Here is a 17,440-nt window from a genome sequence, read left to right as displayed (position 1 = left end):
ACTGCTGCTTAATGCACTCCGTCCTTCAGGTTCATCCCAAAATGCACATATGCACAACTTAAGTTTCGAATCTCAGGGAAGAATATTTATTCTTGAAAAACCAACGAACACGGAAGATATGTTCAATTATTTGGCAGAAAACTTGACTTTAGGTAAACCTGTCTATTAAACATCCATCATGTGGTTTGTGCGGAGTTTTTGTAGAAAATTTCTGTATACATACAATAATATACATATCATGTAACATATCACGAAGTAGAAATTACAAATGGAACAATTTGTTGCCGCGTCAGGTTTTTGCCCAACTCAACAATACGCTGGACCCTCCCAATATGGCTACAATAACTCTGAACATGTGAGTTACTTTGCCGTCAAATAGCCTGTTATTTTAATTCCAAATTTAAAATTTCCTCGTTGGGTGATACAACAAGTTATTTTTTATGTTTGCAGTGTAACATGTTGGGGGAATGTTGGGACAAATCTTTGGCTCGATGTTTCTGCCGAATAGCTAGTGATGAATGTGCGCATGTAAACCTTCCTGACTGTGTCATGGATGGTCTCATTACTCCCCACCCCTACCCTGGGAAATGCGACGAGTATTTTCTTTGCTCTGGTGGAGTTTTGAGTCTGGAGTTCTGCCCCAAAAGTATTTTTATATTTTTAATGCTAAGTCACACTTGGTCATTTAAAATAAAACTCGCTGTAAAAATACTTTTTTGACTTTTTTACTTTATCAAATTATGCAGAGAAGAAATTAAAAAAGCAACTTTTTCAGACACTGTTTTTCATGAGTACTCCTGCAAACCAGCGGAGGAAGTCTCACCGCCTTGTGGAATTGTTGGGACAGGGCAATGTTAAATGCTGTTGAGGCAAGAACTTCATGAAATGCATATTAAGGAACGGGAACTATTTATTAATATGCTGCTTTTCGAAGTTGTGCATGCAATACTTCTATAGAATTCACGAATAAACAGTTTCTGGTGTAATATTATGGAAGTTTGTTCCAACATATTTAGTGTGGTCGGGTTAGTTGAAGGTTCACTGCCATAGTTACCAGGCTGGGCCAAAACCACGTTTTTCCCACAAGTCGGGAGACATCTGGAAATCCAAGCTTCCGGTGAGGTTTGAACTTATGACCTTAGCTTAGAGGGGGATAAATTGAGTTCAAGACACTGGTGGTCAAGAGCATAACTTACCAGTCGCCAGGAAGCTAAGATCGCAAAGTATAAAAGATCATTCGCAGAGGCGCGATCCTTGTCTTGAACTCTGCGTATTTTTTTCGTATCTAGTTTTTTGAAGCAATTGCTTATTGTAGACATTGTAAACCAGGGTATAACGCCAATTCGAATATTAAAAACTCATCGTTCTGATGCTATAAACGCCAAGTTGGTTTGGACAAAGTTTCTGTCGTACAAAAAAAGCGTTTTTTGGGGTGCGCTCGATTACAATTCATTTATGACGCGGTTAACCGCGTAAAACAAACGAATTTTAGATGTTGTGTATCTATTACTATGTTATTGTTTGTCATAAAGCTATCGTAAACTCTCATCGGGTAAATGCATTTCCAATGTTTTTGGTTTTTACGTAAAAGTGGTGATACATGATCCGTTTTCCTGATCCAAGTTGGTAGAACATTTTGACTTCTTATTGCTATTATTGGAATAATTGCAGAATTGTTTAAACGGTAATCCTGCATAACTGTTTTACAGTAAGTTTTACAGGCGATTTTTTTAGCGAGTTGTTTAAGTTAAAAAGCAAAGCCCATGTGACTGAAACCATGTTGATCTTTGCGAACGTTTCAGTTGTTTCATTTATCTGTGCTTCTCAACCTGTTACCTTCACACATACACAAGTTTGCGACGTTTTATTCACCCCAATGGCGTGCACAGCAGCAGCTTCATTTATTGTTGTGTAATATTTACTCATGTAAAATATTTTTAAAAATGTGCGACGTTTTGTAGAGGCATATGTCGAAGATTGCAATACGGGTTCTCCTCCTTGAATTTTTAGATCTCGTTTCGTCTGTAAGTAGCCTACGGGGTTGCGTAGCATCATAAAATAAATGATTCGACTGCCGAATAATCGGTTTCGGTCATATCGTTTAAGTTCACTATTACTATAAAATCAGCCACAATCAATCATGTTTACGATTATTGGTCGCTGCTACTTTTAGTGAAGTTTTTCACATTTTTTAGTTGACGTTGAACAGAAATGGAAATATATGCCTATTGTAGATGTACCTCATTTGTTTTACGCACAGTTGCCATGATCGTGTCACATGCACTTTAAAAAATAATTTTTTAATCACCCCGGCACAAAATGGAAGTGAACCTTTATATATCACCCGGTTAAGAAACGTTGGTTTATGCAACCATTCTGTGAACAACAAAGTAAGTGAAACAATGTAAAATAAAAGAAACAGACTATGAATATATTGATGAATACAAAATCGTGTTGTTCACAGAATGGTTCTGTGCTCGCAGGAAATTGATTGTAGGACATCGTGCGACATAAGCAGGCGAAAACAAGCAAGAGTAAACAGAAAACCGAACTTAGTAGAGTTTTTTTTTATTATTATCAGACCCAAACATATCACCAAAGAACCAAAAAACGAAAATGTGTTGCAAATTTCACACGAATCGAAACTAACCTTCGCCTTGCCGTTGATGCAACTAAACTCGATACATTCTTTCCTCTCATAGACCAGGAACCAATACTTTTAGATCTAACTTGACTACTTTTGGTGCTTATGTGGCTTTACATTGGATAGGCGACAACGTTGACATTGGACTTTAAGAGGACGTCAAATGTGTAATGCACGTTTTCGTTAGTTGATCGATTACTTTTGGCAATACTAAGAATAATTCCAAACTTCCTACAACCTGCGTGAACCAAATCCTGTCATGCATGAGCAAATTCCAATAACGCCCATTCTCATTCAATGCGAGTTTGTCGTAACAGAATGAAAACCGCAACAAAATGCCAAAATGGCACCACTCCTACTTTGTGATATACGAATGCAACGAACAGCGCAATACGCGACGCTTCACTTTCGTCATTACTAATTCTTAGTGTTAAGGTCCGACTTCGTTCGCTTTTGAAAGAACTCAGTCTTCCTTCCAAATGTAGAATTTCATTCTTGTGCCGTTCGACGGAACAAGGCAGGCTGTACAATAGCTTTTTTTATGTTGAATAGCAGTTGACGTGGCAAGCATATAGAAAAGAATACCAAAGCACAGCACTTGTAAAGCGAACGAAATCGATAAAGCTAGCAGAGCGTATGAACAGAAAATGAAAAAATTTAACTGTGTTTGTGGGTTGTTTGTTGTTAACATCAATACATATCATGTAATTTTGTTTCACATTCTGTATCCCTTCTTGTAATTTCCCTTATCTCTCTCACTGCGCTCCTTCTCTTTTTTCTCTCTGTCCTCTTTCCGTTTTTTCCCTTTTCCTTCCCCTATTGGAGTTTGCCTGTAATGGTTTGCATAAAGCTTCAGCCAATTGAGCTTTGTAGTTTATTTTAGATAGTCAGTTGTGACAGTCAGACTAGGCTTTAAAACAAATGATTAAGTGGAGGAAGCGATGTTTGCCTGGCACAGTTATGCAAACAATGCAAACTTCTATATTCTTTTTATATTTTTACATAATTCTGAAAAAAATAGTTTTATTTTTTTTTTAATTATAAACTTTAGTCAAAAACATAAACAACAAGAGTTTTAAAACTGAGATACTTATTATTGTTGCGTTATACCTGATGAAGTCTCGCCGCATGGCAGACGAAACGTCGTAAAATACAATACGTTTATGCCAGAAGAGCACTACATTTTTAATAGCACTACTTTTGTTTTAACGAACAAAAAGTGATTTGTCTGACAAAGGAAAAATTAACTTGAATAACAGATGGGCATCAAGGACAGGAAATATCAACAATTGAACAAAAGAAACACTGTTTGTTTGATTGTTTTAGCTTTGCAAAAAAATAAGATCAAATAGTGCAGTAATTGGGAAAATCATTTTTGTTTCAAGTACATTCAAAGAAAAAGAGTATGCGTCAATCTATTGGGTTTTAGGCACCAACTATCTTTTATTACACTGTGCAAGTTTGGTGTTAATGCATGCACCAGAGGTCCTATGGACCGATTTAACACAGGTAGTGTGACATTTTTCGGCACAATTATCATGCCTCCCGTACAGATGGGGAAAATTTACAGCTCGCAATTTTACTTTTAATGCGGACCGTTTACAATTACCTTCCTGTCTACGGCCTGGTTGTGGAGGACCACACACTATGCGATGAAAATTCACCGTACAATTGCACATTTTGTAACGACCTGTGTAAACATGAATGAAAACCTTTTCTGAGCAGGTTCAGGTTATAAGTGTAGCTGTCAGCACTATGTTCGGGTTTTACGAGAAACGTTTGTGTTTGTTGCTTTTCATTTCAGCGATTCCTGATGCATTTGAAAGTCTTCAAGTTTTGACCTTGCATTTCAAGCCGGACTTTACGTGTACAAGAATTACCTCTAAATTCCAAGTCCAGGTAATACAAAAATGTCTTGTTGTGAGTCCTGTTGGCATTAATATAGCTTGTCCTCCCGATGCGTTCAACAAACAGCGTTCATGCACAACTTCACTCACATTGTTGTCGAAGGTTGCATAACAATTGCTCTTTGTTTGTGTAGCAAACTGTACAACATTGTGCGGTTTTTGGAGGGTTCTTCACACAAAACCCTTGAAAACCATCCACCGTTTGGTATACAAACATGTTCATGTCGATGCAATGCGATGACGACGTAGCCGTTCAGATACAAAACATTTACGTGGGGCAAAATATTCTCAACAACAGTGAAAAATAATATCTGGCAAGTTCATGCTTTATGCAAGCCATCCTGCAAATCACGGTGACACTTTCTATATAAAGGACTTGAAGACAACATTATATACTACAGATGCAGTTTGACCAAAACTTAAATTTAAACCGCGGAGCAAGGAATAGTGTTTTATCACTAGGATTTATGCACAAATATGGGGTTGCAAGCAAAAGCGTAGATTTTTTAATGTTTTGTAAAATACTAAGGGTGACATTTCCAGGTTTTAGAAACACGCGAAAACATTTCGTCAGTCGTATCGCCCAAAACATAGGCAAACGAAGCAAATTCCGTTTCCTGATACTTTGTTTTTACACCGAATCATGTTGTTCCAGGGGTGACAATACATATGTTGTCACCCCTGTTTGTTTGTGAGGGGTAACATGTCACCCCAGTCACCCCAAAATCGACGCCCATGGTTGCAAGAAATAAAAGCTGCAGAATTCAAAGCATAAATAGGGACCCAAGTAGAATGCAACAAAAATACAAACCGTTGTTTACAGTGTTACCAGTGTTTCTTATGACCAAATTAAACAAATTATGACGTCATCAATTATTCGGATTTGGTTCGGATTCGGCGAATATTAAATGAAGGTATTCGGATCTGATTTGCCATTTGATTCAACAAATAGAAAACAAAAAGAAGTTGACCACGATTTTACCACAAACCCTTGTGCAAAAGTCTTGAGCACGTGCTTTCGCGTGGAAAAATGTGAATACGTCATGCGATTAAAGGGGAACAACAAACCAGTATTTCTTGTAACTGGTTCACGGTGGGAGTCATGCCTTTTTTGTCCACAGTATTGATAATTAGCAATCGTTGACAAACCTCTAACAAACTTCACAATTTAGAGAGACCAAGAATGTAACATAATTCCCGCTGTAACAGTGTAGTCGCTCATAAACAACGGACATTATAATTTTGGTATGTGCGTTTATACGCTGGTTATTTTTTTCTTTTACAAAGAAAAACAAGTACAACATATATTTGAAACAATAACTTTTTATTTACTTTGGTATTGGTGACAGGAATCAAGCAACTCATCCTTGTCGCAATGCTTCTACAATCCAAGGTTTACGTCATCAAACTCCACAACAGGTGTGATAACTCTGTAATGCTTAGAGTTGCCACGGATTTTCTGGTATTATTCCCGCTTGGTGGGGCGATGAGACTTCTGGGAGAAATAAATTCACGGTTGAAATGTTACCTCGCATCTTTTAAACTATTGTCTCAAAATTAAATTTCTGTTTTTGTCGAACAATGTATTATTGCACCAGTGCGGTGATAGATAAAGTGTGTATGGGGTTTGTAATTTATACCTGCAGTCCCAATTCTTAGACATATTATTCACAGTGTCTATTTCGGCAGTAAATATGACGGAGAAATGTACATCCTTCAAGTTTCAAGGAGAGGAGAAATCTGTTATAACTGAGGTAGAAATGTGTGTTTCTGCTCTAACCACATTTCGTTGGTCACCAACTAACTACTGTCAACATATATTTCTAGTTTCTATTGGTTTGTGACGATTCATGGCTGGATCCACTTCTTGTGTCAATTTATATGTTGGGAAAGATTCTCGGTCACGGTGTTGGAGGTCTGCTCTCTGACAGGTAAAAAGTATACAAGAGACAATACGACATTTCGAGTATCCTTTACGTCTACCCGCCATCACAGTCTGATTAACTCGGGGGTTTTGTTTGCCAGGTTAGGCAGACGCCCAACATTCTTAATTTTCATCTCGTGGCAATTCACATCCACACTCGTGTTAAGTTTTGCCAACAGTTTGGAGTTATACGGTTTCATACTTTTCATGGCTGGAGCTGGAAGTTCTGTCAGCTACGCAGCGGCTGTTTTCCTGGGTAAGAAAGTTTTTAAGATTTATTGTATTATTATTATCTACATGTGACAAGTTTTGTTGAATATTTTGGGTCACCCTTCGAGATATTTTGGTTGCCATAAAAGAGTTTTAAATTATCCGGCTGGTTAATTTGCATCCGGCAGTTTGAAAACCTCAAGTAAAGGGTGCGATCCCGGCCAAACAAAAACGGTTGCTAGCTGGAGGGGATGTTAATTGTTAAGGTTAGCTAAAAATGAATCCAAAAAATAGGAGTGCTGCCTTCATAACGTTTAACAGAAAAGTTAGTTTGGGTTTTGATAATATATGTTTATTATTTTACTTTCCCAACCCTCTGTTTTGGTTCCTAAATGCTGTGAATTTTTAAAAAAGTAAAACTTTTCAGGTTCCAAATGTTATGTTTATTCTCGTAATATTAAGAAGAGAAACTAAGCTTTTAAAATTAATAAACGGTTTTAAAATCTTATATCTAAAAGATGCAATTCCTTTTCGATAAATATCCCTCCTGGTGGGTAATCCCCTCTGTTGAGAACCTTAGGGATAATCACATCCGGTGCAGTTGATCACTACAGAAAAGTGTACAATTTTTTTTATCTTTGCCCTGCTTGTGTTCAGGTACAGAAGTCGTAGAACCAAAACGACGATCGTTGATGTATTTCGTTATTGGTTCTGGGTACTCTGTAGGTTTCATGTTCGTACCATACATACAATACTGCTTGAGGGATTGGAGATGGTTTCTGAGGTTCTACTTCGCCGTTGGATTTACTTTTATTCCGTATTTCTGGTAATAATTTCTCGTTGCTAGTTTACTTGTTTAAATTTGTGGGGTAAACGATCGACGGCTAACGAGGCACTACAACATATTTCTACACTCCACATTTTGATTTTGTTTTAAGTTTAAATGGCTGTCGAGGTTGTTTAACTCTCTGTTGTTGCGTCATAATATGGATTGTTTGCGATTTACTGCCAGAGTAGGGAACACTGAGCTTGTTTACAAAATGAAATGTTTGTGGTCACAGGCTCATTGACGAAACGCCGAAGTGGTTAGCGGCAAAGGGAAAAATTGACCAACTGCGAAACTTACTCGAGAAAATTGCCAGAATAAACGGTATTAAGTATGACCCTCAACAACTTAATTGTTTGTTGGAATCGGAAAAGGAAAAAGTTGACGAGATCTCAACTTGGAGAACGTTTCTGTTGATGGCAAACCATCGTTTAATGCTGTGGAGACTTTTTGTTGTTGCATTTGCCTGGTAAATTTAATTTCAAAACACTTCACAATTAAATGTGGGTACGAATACTTTAAATTCAACAATGTGTTTACTCGCCTAACTGTTTAATGCACATTTTGATGTTGCCAATCCGAAATTTAGGCGATTGTTATTACAATAGGCAAACATTTAAATGTAATTTTGGTTTACAGGTTGTGTTGCTCTGTTTCATATTACGCTATTACCCTAAACATTCCCAATCTAAGCGGGAATCGATTCCTAAATCTGTTTTACGGTGGTTTGGTGGAACTTGCTTCTATGCTTGTTTATTTCTTCCTTGCGGAATATTGGGGTCGTAGAATGACTTACACCGGACTCATGACTTTCAATGCTTTGGCCTTGGCTTTGATTCCTGTAGTCAATTTTTGTGAGTTTTGTTTTTTGTTGTTGAGAATTTCCTTTCCACGTATTTGCAAAATTTAATTGCATTTAACCTTTATATCGAGTAAATACTGTTTTGGGAAAAAAAATTCCAACATAAGATTTTAAAATACAAGTAATGAAAAAAATGTTATAGGTTTATTATTGGTCAACATTTTCTATATGTTTAAAAATTCTTTCGTAAGTTCACTGAAACTGAACAAATGTTTTCATCCGACCATAAACGTTTATTGTCTTGATGTTTAACACAGGGAATCAAAACGTGGTGGTTGTTCTCGCAATGATCAGCAAACTGGCGGCAGGAGTTTGCTTCAGTATAATTTACATCTACACCGGTGAATTATTCCCAACCAATATACGTCACACCATATTCGGTGTTTCAAATATTTCTTCCAAGATTGGAAGTGCAATCGCTCCATTTGTGGTTTACGCAGGTTAAAAAACTTAAGCAAGAATTCCCTCCTTGTTTAGTGGAGTTTTGTAAACGTGTCATTTTTAGGTGAATCTGGGCTTTACGTGATTGCGTTTGTTGTCATGGCAGCGCTGATGATGCTGTCGTCTGTTTTTTGCTGCCATCTACCGGAAACTAAGAACTCTGAACTCCCGCAAAGCGTAGAGGAGGCAGTTGGAATGAAAAGGTATGTTTTAAACACACCCATCTATACCGGTTCGAAGTTTTTGTTCGGACACCGATAACGTTATGTCTGCAATATAGTTATGTTGCGTCAAATTTATCAAAATAAAGCTTTTGTGGAATTTTGTTTGTAACATTTCAATTTACTTTGTTCCCAAGAAACTTTAATGCACTTTGCGGAAAAAGCGAAAAGGTGATTCCACACGATGTTGCTCAAGCAGAAGCAGAATTATGAAGGAAGATAGACGCCTGTCAATGAACTCTGTATATTTCATGACAGGGAACACAACTCAAATGAGGAAACATGCCTAAATAGTTTGCATTATAACATCCGATCGTTTGCTGCATCGTATAAAAAAAATCCAAAAAAATAGCTAGAAACAGCCACAAGTTCTTGAGATACAGCTGATCAAAGTTACGTCGCGAATGTTAAAATCGTCGCGAACCTGATCGTAAGAAGTCAGATAATTGTTACATATAGAAGGAGAAGGCGCTAATTGTCGTGCAGGAACTGCCAACGAGCTTAATGGAACGGAAAGCAGAGTGAAACTAGTAAACAAAGGAAATATAATCGTTTACTTGTGTATTAATAAAACTGTTCCCGAAACAGGGTATTTTTGTGGTAAGTAAGCATTTATGATTGCGAACGCTGCGCATATTGGTTTATTTATAGCGCTAATTAGTATTTGATGAAAGATTATCGTTTGTCCGCTTTGATGTCCGTGACCACTTCCCACAAAACTAAGATTATAATGGAACACTATTATCCTGTCATTAAACCATGTTTGTCAGGCAGTAATGTTATCATGTCAAATAGGTAACGTGCGAGTTCGCGTAACGTCATTACTGATTTGATTACTTCGGTCAGATTCCGCTTAACTGCCGAATATTCCATTTCGGTCCGAAGTTAAACGATGCGGTCCATTGCTGGTTATTGGTTAAGTTCAATAATACATAAAAATCAACCACTAATGTATTTTTCGCAGTGATCTCGCTGAATGCAAAGACACCCGGATTTGTCACTGTAATAAAATAGCTAAGTTTAACCATGGCATAGTTCAATATTATTAATTTTTCCCCTAAAAAAGGAATCAACTGCCGTTGTTATCGTACAGAGGTTGCATTTGTTCACGAATACAACGCCAGTTCAACAAAAAACTATCCGACAAATCTGTTATTTCTCCCACTTCTCCCCCCCCGCAACAAAACATCAACGCCTTCAAAATGAAAACACTGATCAGATACAAAAACACAGGATGTCCTCTGCTTAACGCCTTAGAGAGGAAGTCGCCTCTTATGTCCTGTATGCGCGGGTCTTCAACATTGCTGAGTAACTTGATTACCTGTACAACGCATAAAGAATTTAACCAACACTTCCAAAATCCAAACATTGCTTAGAAACAAAAAAAACGGGACAGGATGATATTTCCCACCTCCCAGCAATATTCACTACACCCGGACTCTCAAACAAAAGAAAAAAAAAATATTTGAGGGTTGGTTACTTTAACTGCACCGAGTAATACAAAATGACTCATACAGATCTTCCTGCACAACACAATGTTTGCTTTGGTCGTAATGATTTTGTGTAACTTATTTGTTTGTTGCGTAAATAAGCTTATAGGAACGTGTGAGCCTTTTCTATAATAGTTCGTTCCTGTTTGCTGCTTTTGTCATTTTGCATACCTTACAATGATGATAAATGGTGCAGAGCATGTAGTGCAGACTGACAAGGAAGTTGTAACTAAAGGAAGTTGTAGCGCTCGCACGTTTTCGGTCGTTTATGCCTCATAATGTACTGTGACTCAAAAAGGATTCAGGAGTTTGTGCTGGTGGTGATGCTTTGTATGCTGATTTATGCTTAGATTTGTCTAAATTTAAAATTGCTGATAAAGCAAACTGCTTTTCTATTTAGAAGACGGCGAATTTACATCTGAGTAAAATAAAAAAATGGAGTAAACATAAAGCGTTGTTTCTGCGTGTTGCACATTAATACCTCCGACTTGCAATCAAAACAACTTCACCTTTTTGTAAGTTGGATGGGTTTATCTATTGTTTTGTAAACTCTTTGTGATAGTTGCTGAACCGTGCAACAAAACACAACTCAATTCATGAAGACCTCGACAGAGTAACACAAACACCTCTGATAACAAATCTGTTATTCTTTCCACTCCAAACAAAACACCAACGCTTCCAAAATCTAAACATTGATCAGATCACATCCCAACACCTCCCACCTGAGGAAGTGACATTTCCCGAGCTTCCATGTTTGGCACTGAATGTGGGGGTGTGTGTTTGTATATCAACGCACGTGTAACAAGGCGATCTGCATTTCGAATTCGGGATACAGCGAACACGATAAGGTTAGTTGCATCAAAATCTTATGGAATTTTATAAATTTATTTTGCAATAAAGATAACCTTTACGTTTTGCAGATGAAAACCAAAACTTTGTTGTCGTTGATGCTCCTCTTTCTCCTGGTGGTAGACTTGGGTGAGTGTTGGTGGCGTAGACGGAGGTACAGCAGGCGAAGATACAGCAGGCGAAGATACAGCAGGCGAAGATATAGTAGAAGAAGACATTGGTATCGAAGGTAATAACATGTAAAACGCGGTTTGTTTGATTTATTTACACCAAACATTTTTTTATTGCAGACGTTTCGGAAAAGATATTCAAGACAAAGATCCAGGTATCGACATTAAAATTTTTGGAAATAAGATAAATTTGTCTAACAACCGCTGGAACCTTAAAACTTTTTGAGGTGCTCAGTTGGAAACATCACGCATATATTTATGTCCAAATATTTTAATCGGGGATAATCGGGAAAATTCTACAATAACCCCTGATGTTACAAGGGTGACAAAATAACAGGGTACAAACATTACCAACGAATTTGAAATTCCTTTGTAGTAAAGTTCTGTCCCTTATTTAAACTCACCCTATAAGCTTGGGTTTTTGTTTGAATAGAGCCCGCCAGACAAGATGAAAATCCCCTGTTCTCTGATGCTTCCTCTCTTGAAAAATATCTTGAAGATAAGGAAGATTGGCAAGATGAAGGTCCTATGCTCTCTGATGCCCCTTCTCTTGACAAACTCCTTGAAGATGAAAATGAAGATCCTATGCCTTCTGACATTTCTTCTCCCGTCAAACTTTTTGACGATGACGAAGAAAATGAAAATTAGCATTTTGGTAAAAAGAACCCTGACGCGCACTAAAAATTTGTTTAAACCTCTTTAATGAGTAGAATAAGCGACTGAGAGAATTGTCCTAAATAAAAATTGGTCGCCAAATAAATTGCTTTATGGGAAATACAACATATATTCAGAGTGTTGTCACGTGGCAAATTAGCGTCTTAGAAACTTTATCTGACTCATCCAAATAACCATTACCTTTTTTTAGGAATCCTCAATTAAAATTCTTTTTTTTTATTTGCAGGTGAGTAACCATGAAATGTATCAATTCGGGTCGTCACCAATAAACAAATAAAATGTCATGAGTTTTGTGATAAATTTTCAGGATGGTTTAAGTGATAGGTTGATTTATGGCGTCGTAGAAAGCTCATACAAAGTATAGGAAGAAATTAAACCTGTCTCCGATAGTGTTTTTTTGACGTTGGCGTCGCAAAATCGATTCAAATAAGCGCGAAGTACATACGCGCTCTAGTGGGCGGCAAAATTGCTGTTTTGATCAGATTTGTAGTTTTCGTTGTTTTGCTCCTGCAATATCATTTCAAGAAAAGGGGATGTGGCGTGTTTTACATGGTTGCTTCGCCAACGTGGCCATGGGCGCCTGACTCGATAACCCTTATAGTTTTATCGGTGTCAATGTCATTTTGTATTTCAAGTTTATTATTTATGTGCAACTGACCCTGACGATTTCCACCTTATGTATCATTATACCACATTCACAGAAACGTTAATTTCCGGCTAAAATCTGTCATAAAAGCATCCTCAGTGTCAATAAAAAAAAACAAGAAAGGGATTAAAATGAATAGGCTCACCACTACCTCATAACCCGCCCAGCACACAACTGAAAACCTCACGTACAATTTAGCCTGAAATTAACGTTCCCGTGAATGTGGTATGATTGATTTGATTTAAGAACTCACGTTGCCACAAGGTAAGCAAAAAATCTCTTTAGCGGTGTTCGAACATAACTGTCAACTCTTCCACTGCAAAAGGATTTTTAAACCAGGTTTCCAACCTTGGACGCATTACGACAAAAAAATTGCAAAGTGAGAATTGCGCCCAAATCCGGCCTGCATTAGATGTACAGTGTCAAAAAATATACCGTGTGGTTTACCATTTTGAGTTTTAGCGTTTAAGAAAATTGTTTGTTTTGTGTTTTGCAATTATTAACCACATTTGCGACTCCGTTCTCGGGCTAAACGGTAAGTCGTCAGTGCAGGGCATCTTGTGCGTTTACAAAGTTAGATCGCCTTCACGAACCTTGTTAAATTCAAGCTCGCCCGTCTCATTTGTTTATGTATAAATTTGAGATTGCGTGGGAATAATTTATGGCACAAACGACTAAACAGTTGTAATTAAAGGCTGCCTGGATCCTCAGTAAAATCAAAATACCCATGAGTAATCTGTCTTGGATAAATATTCTACTTCAAACATAAACAACTTGACCAAGATACATTTTATTTCAGTATTTTCTGGATACAGTTGTATCGTGTTCGACGACCTGCAGAAATATGGTTGCTTTTGTGATATCGAGACCAAAACAACAAGGAAAATAAATTACTGCCTCTTATACAATGTTTTTTGTGAAATATTGTAAACAAGTTACCAAATGTTTTTTAAATTCATCCCCACCTTGAAGATTAATTTTCATCAATTTGTTGTTCAGCTTCTTCAACATCTATCTCATCGGGGCGATTGATAACGTCCAGAATATCAGTAATTTCATCATCAATCATATCCTCGCCATCTTCTTCTACACAAAAACAACGCAAATAATAAATCTTAGACCGCAACGGTTCCTGCGTTTATAAACAATGTTTAGACGAAATCCATGCGTATTTAACGAGATAGTGAATAATTTTACCTGGGTTATTGTCCTCGATGTCCTTTCCCAAACGCCGTCTATAAAACCAAGTATTCAACATTACGGTTTACCCAAACTCGTCATAGTTTGCGTTGCAGAAACACTGATGTGACCAACAAAATTCTGGTAAGGACTGTTTTGCATGTACAAGGTAGTTATATTTAGAAGAATGAAAACAATTGTTTTGACCTTCTGTGATGGTAGCATCTTCGACGATAAAAGATACGTCTACGAATAATGATGCGTCGTCTACAACGTCTTCTTGACCATCTGCGCCTGAATATGATCGATTCACCCAAATCAATCACAAGCAGAAACACGAGGAGTAAAGACAGCAACGTTTTTGATTTCATCTGCGAAAAATATCACTTAAGATCGTCTTTAAAACGTTCAACCAAACATTGCTTACCTTCTTGTGTCTCCAATACACTGAATGTATCGAGTCGTCGATTGAGCGTCTTCATATAGAAATACCAACCCACACATTATGAGGTATTAATAGAAAGGCTGGAAGGAAAGGCAACATCCGCGCCACGCCATTTTCTTGAGATAATATTTCCAGTGGATAAATTTATTCGAGTTGTGTTTTTATTGTGCAGCATCAATGTTTTAAAAACAGTCCTCAATCTTATGCTCAACTTATTTTCCTGTATTGGAAGTACGTGAGCAGTGTCTTTTTGACGTTGGCGTCGTCAAAATCGATTTCAAATATACGTGAAGTACATACGCGCTCTAGTGGGCGGCAAAATTGCTTTTTTGATCAGATTTGTAGGTTTCGTTGTTTTGCTCCTGCAATATCATTTCAAGAAAAGGGGATGTGGCGTGTTTTACATGGTTGCTTCGCCAACGTGGCCATGGGCGCCTGACTCGATAACCCTTATAGTTTTATCGGTGTTAATGTCATTTTGTATTTCAAGTTTAATATTTATGTACTGACCCTGACGATTTCCACCTTATGTATCATTATACCACATTCACAGAAACGTTAATTTCAGGCAAAAATCTGTCATACTTGGTATGCTGTAAGACAAATATATTTTGCTTTTATGAAAAGCATCCTCAGTGTCAATCAAAAAAATACAAAAACGAAAAGGCTCACCACTGCCTCATAACCCGCCCAGCACACAATTGAAAACCTGTCACGTACAATTTAGCCTGAAATTAACGTTCATGTGAATGTGGTATGATTGATTTGATTTAATAACTCACGTTGCCACAAGGTAGACAAAAAGTCTTTCTATGGCTGTACTAACATAACTGTGAGCCCTTCCCTGCAAAAGAAGTTTACAAAAGGTTTCCAACCTTGGACGCATTACGACTAAAATTTTGCAAAGTGAGAATTGGGCCCAAATCCGGCCTGCATTAGATGTACAGTGTCTTGGGTAAATCTCGAAAAATATACCGTGTGGTTTGCCATTGTGAGTTTGAGCGTTTCAGAACATTGTTTGTTTTGTGTTTTTAATTATTAACCACCTTTGCGACTCCGTTCTCGGGCTAAAATAGTTAGTTCGTCAGTGCAGTGCACAAAGTTAAATCTCATTTACGGTTGATAAAATTTGAACCTTCTTAAATTCAAACTCGCCCGTCTCATTTGTTTATGTGTAAATTTAAGATTGCGTAAGAATAATTTATGGCACAAACGACTAAACAGTTGTAATTAAAGGCTGCCTGGATCCTCAGTAAAATCAACATACCCATGAGTAATCTGTCTTGGATAAATATTCTACTTCAAACATAAGCAACTTGACCAAGATACATTTTATTTCAGTATTTTCTGGATACAGTTGTATCGTGTTCGACGACCTGCAGAAATATGGTTGCTTTTGTGATTTCGAGACCAAAACAACAAGGTAAATAAATTACTGCCTCTTATACAATGTTTTTGTGAAATATTGTAAACAAGTTACCAAATGTTTTTTAAATTCATCCTCACATTGAAGATTAATTTTCATCAATTTGTTGTTCAGCTTCTTCAACATCTAGTTCATCGGGGCGATTGATAACGTCCAGAATATCAGTATCATCATCATTCATATCCTCGCCATCTTCTTCTGCACAAGAATAACGTAAATAATATATCTTACACCGCAACAATTCCTGCGTTTATTAACAGTGTTTAGACGAAATCTATGCGTATTTAACGAGATAGTGAGGAATTTTACCTGGGTTATTGTCCTCAATGTCCTTTCCAAAACGCCGTCTATAAAACCAAGTATTCAACATTACGGTTTACCCAAACTCGTCATAAATTGCGTTGCAGAAACACTGATGTGACCAACAAAATTCTGGTAAGGACTGTTTTGCATGTACAAGGTAGTTATATTTAGAAGAATGAAAACAATTGTTTTGACCTTCTGTGATGGTAGCATCTTCGACGATAAAAGATACGTCTACGAATAATGATGCGTCGTCTACAACGTCTTCTTGACCATCTGCGCCTGAATATGATCGATTCACCCAAATCAATCACAAGCAGAAACACGAGGAGTAAAGACAGCAACGTTTTTGATTTCATCTGCGAAAAATATCAGTTAAGATCGTCTTTAAAACGTTCAACCAAACATTGCTTACCTTCTTGTGTCTCCAATACACTGAATGTATCGAGTCGTCGATTGAGCGTCTTCATATAGAAATACCAACCCACACATTATGAGGTATTAATAGAAAGGCTGGAAGGAAAGGCAGCATCCGCGTCACGCCATTTTCTTGAGATAATATTTCCAGTGGATAAATTTATTCGAGTTGTGTTTTTATTGTGCAGCATCAATGTTTTCACACCGGTTCCCAATCTTACGCTTAACTTATTTTCCTGTATTGGAAGTACGTGAGCATGTAATAGAGGAGCAGTAATCACGTTGGTTCAACGACTTGTTATTTCTATGAATACAAAACAAATGTTTGCCTAACGTTTGTGTCAAATCAACACCCGGTCGTTTTATAACTTCGTATTTAGTGTTAAGTTTTGTCCTGAAATGCAACATTGAACAATAACACACCGTATATGCCGCACACGTGGGCAGCGCTTCCCAATTGCCAGTGTTCGTAAACAGAGTTTATTATCCAGTCGAACTACGCGCGTCACGAAAAACGCGTTTTTTAACAACAAATTCAAGTATGACACAACGTTTAGCGCCACACAAACTAACCAAACTAAACTTAACGAATTGTGACTTAGACAAGCCTTGAAGTGCATGTGACACGAAAAAATAAAACATGTTAATAACTAAACTGGGAGATGTTCATAACTTTAGAACATTTTTGGCGAAAAAAGTAGCTTGATACGACGACTGGTTTCTGAGATACAGCTGATCAAAGTCGCACTTTAGCCGCTGCGAACGAAATCGTGCGAAAGCGAGATATTGTTGCGTGGCGTCATAG

At 37.4% G+C, this 17,440-nt stretch overlaps 4 protein-coding genes across 4 annotated transcripts; 2 read left to right on the top strand and 2 right to left on the bottom strand.

The window, feature by feature from the left end:
* The first annotated feature begins 268 nt into the window (after nt 1–268).
* Nucleotides 269–9,248, top strand: LOC145890284 (solute carrier family 22 member 4-like). The gene is made up of 14 exons (XM_082981300.1): nt 269–355; nt 451–646; nt 4,074–4,153; nt 4,370–4,543; nt 5,901–5,970; nt 6,241–6,305; nt 6,379–6,482; nt 6,577–6,731; nt 7,343–7,511; nt 7,747–7,980; nt 8,151–8,365; nt 8,631–8,813; nt 8,879–9,017; nt 9,173–9,248. The coding sequence occupies exons 1-14, from the start codon at nt 269–271 to the stop codon at nt 9,246–9,248; spliced, it is 1,947 nt and encodes a 648-aa protein (XP_082837426.1).
* A 1,999-nt stretch (nt 9,249–11,247) lies between these two features.
* On the top strand, nt 11,248–12,503 carry LOC145889647 (uncharacterized). Its single transcript, XM_082980638.1, has 5 exons — nt 11,248–11,373; nt 11,446–11,603; nt 11,665–11,699; nt 11,978–12,199; nt 12,446–12,503. The coding sequence occupies exons 1-4, from the start codon at nt 11,290–11,292 to the stop codon at nt 12,190–12,192; spliced, it is 492 nt and encodes a 163-aa protein (XP_082836764.1). The 5' UTR covers nt 11,248–11,289; the 3' UTR covers nt 12,193–12,199; nt 12,446–12,503.
* Nucleotides 12,504–13,639: 1,136 nt separating this feature from the next.
* On the bottom strand, nt 13,640–14,516 carry LOC145889817 (uncharacterized). The gene is made up of 5 exons (XM_082980854.1): nt 14,472–14,516; nt 14,252–14,415; nt 14,063–14,100; nt 13,831–13,951; nt 13,640–13,699 (listed from the first exon to the last, which is right to left on the bottom strand). The coding sequence occupies exons 2-4, from the start codon at nt 14,413–14,415 to the stop codon at nt 13,839–13,841; spliced, it is 315 nt and encodes a 104-aa protein (XP_082836980.1). The 5' UTR covers nt 14,472–14,516; the 3' UTR covers nt 13,640–13,699; nt 13,831–13,838.
* A 1,289-nt stretch (nt 14,517–15,805) lies between these two features.
* Nucleotides 15,806–16,680, bottom strand: LOC145889815 (uncharacterized). The gene is made up of 5 exons (XM_082980851.1): nt 16,634–16,680; nt 16,414–16,577; nt 16,225–16,262; nt 15,996–16,113; nt 15,806–15,865 (listed from the first exon to the last, which is right to left on the bottom strand). The coding sequence occupies exons 2-4, from the start codon at nt 16,575–16,577 to the stop codon at nt 16,004–16,006; spliced, it is 312 nt and encodes a 103-aa protein (XP_082836977.1). The 5' UTR covers nt 16,634–16,680; the 3' UTR covers nt 15,806–15,865; nt 15,996–16,003.
* Between the last annotated feature and the right edge of the window lie 760 nt (nt 16,681–17,440).

This window comes from Ascidia mentula, chromosome 2 (genome assembly GCF_947561715.1).
Source record: "Ascidia mentula chromosome 2, kaAscMent1.1, whole genome shotgun sequence".
Lineage (NCBI taxonomy): Eukaryota > Metazoa > Chordata > Ascidiacea > Phlebobranchia > Ascidiidae > Ascidia > Ascidia mentula.
This window is presented reverse-complemented; position numbering and strand designations above follow the sequence as displayed.

Coding starts and splice junctions, on each gene's coding strand:
- LOC145889647 (XM_082980638.1), top strand. CDS start 11,290: ATGTGGGGGTGTGTGTTTGTATATCAACGCACGTGTAACAAGGCGATC. Junction 11,374..11,445: donor GATACAGCGAACACGATAAG/GTTAGTTGCATC, acceptor TACGTTTTGCAG/ATGAAAACCAAAACTTTGTT. Junction 11,604..11,664: donor AGAAGACATTGGTATCGAAG/GTAATAACATGT, acceptor TTTTTATTGCAG/ACGTTTCGGAAAAGATATTC.
- LOC145889817 (XM_082980854.1), bottom strand. CDS start 14,415: ATGAAATCAAAAACGTTGCTGTCTTTACTCCTCGTGTTTCTGCTTGTG. Junction 14,101..14,251: donor AGATGCTACCATCACAGAAG/GTCAAAACAATT, acceptor TTGGTTTTATAG/ACGGCGTTTGGGAAAGGACA. Junction 13,952..14,062: donor CATCGAGGACAATAACCCAG/GTAAAATTATTC, acceptor GTTTTTGTGTAG/AAGAAGATGGCGAGGATATG.
- LOC145889815 (XM_082980851.1), bottom strand. CDS start 16,577: ATGAAATCAAAAACGTTGCTGTCTTTACTCCTCGTGTTTCTGCTTGTG. Junction 16,263..16,413: donor AGATGCTACCATCACAGAAG/GTCAAAACAATT, acceptor TTGGTTTTATAG/ACGGCGTTTTGGAAAGGACA. Junction 16,114..16,224: donor CATTGAGGACAATAACCCAG/GTAAAATTCCTC, acceptor ATTCTTGTGCAG/AAGAAGATGGCGAGGATATG.
- LOC145890284 (XM_082981300.1), top strand. CDS start 269: ATGGAACAATTTGTTGCCGCGTCAGGTTTTTGCCCAACTCAACAATAC. Junction 6,483..6,576: donor GGAGGTCTGCTCTCTGACAG/GTAAAAAGTATA, acceptor TTTGTTTGCCAG/GTTAGGCAGACGCCCAACAT. Junction 8,366..8,630: donor GATTCCTGTAGTCAATTTTT/GTGAGTTTTGTT, acceptor TGTTTAACACAG/GGAATCAAAACGTGGTGGTT.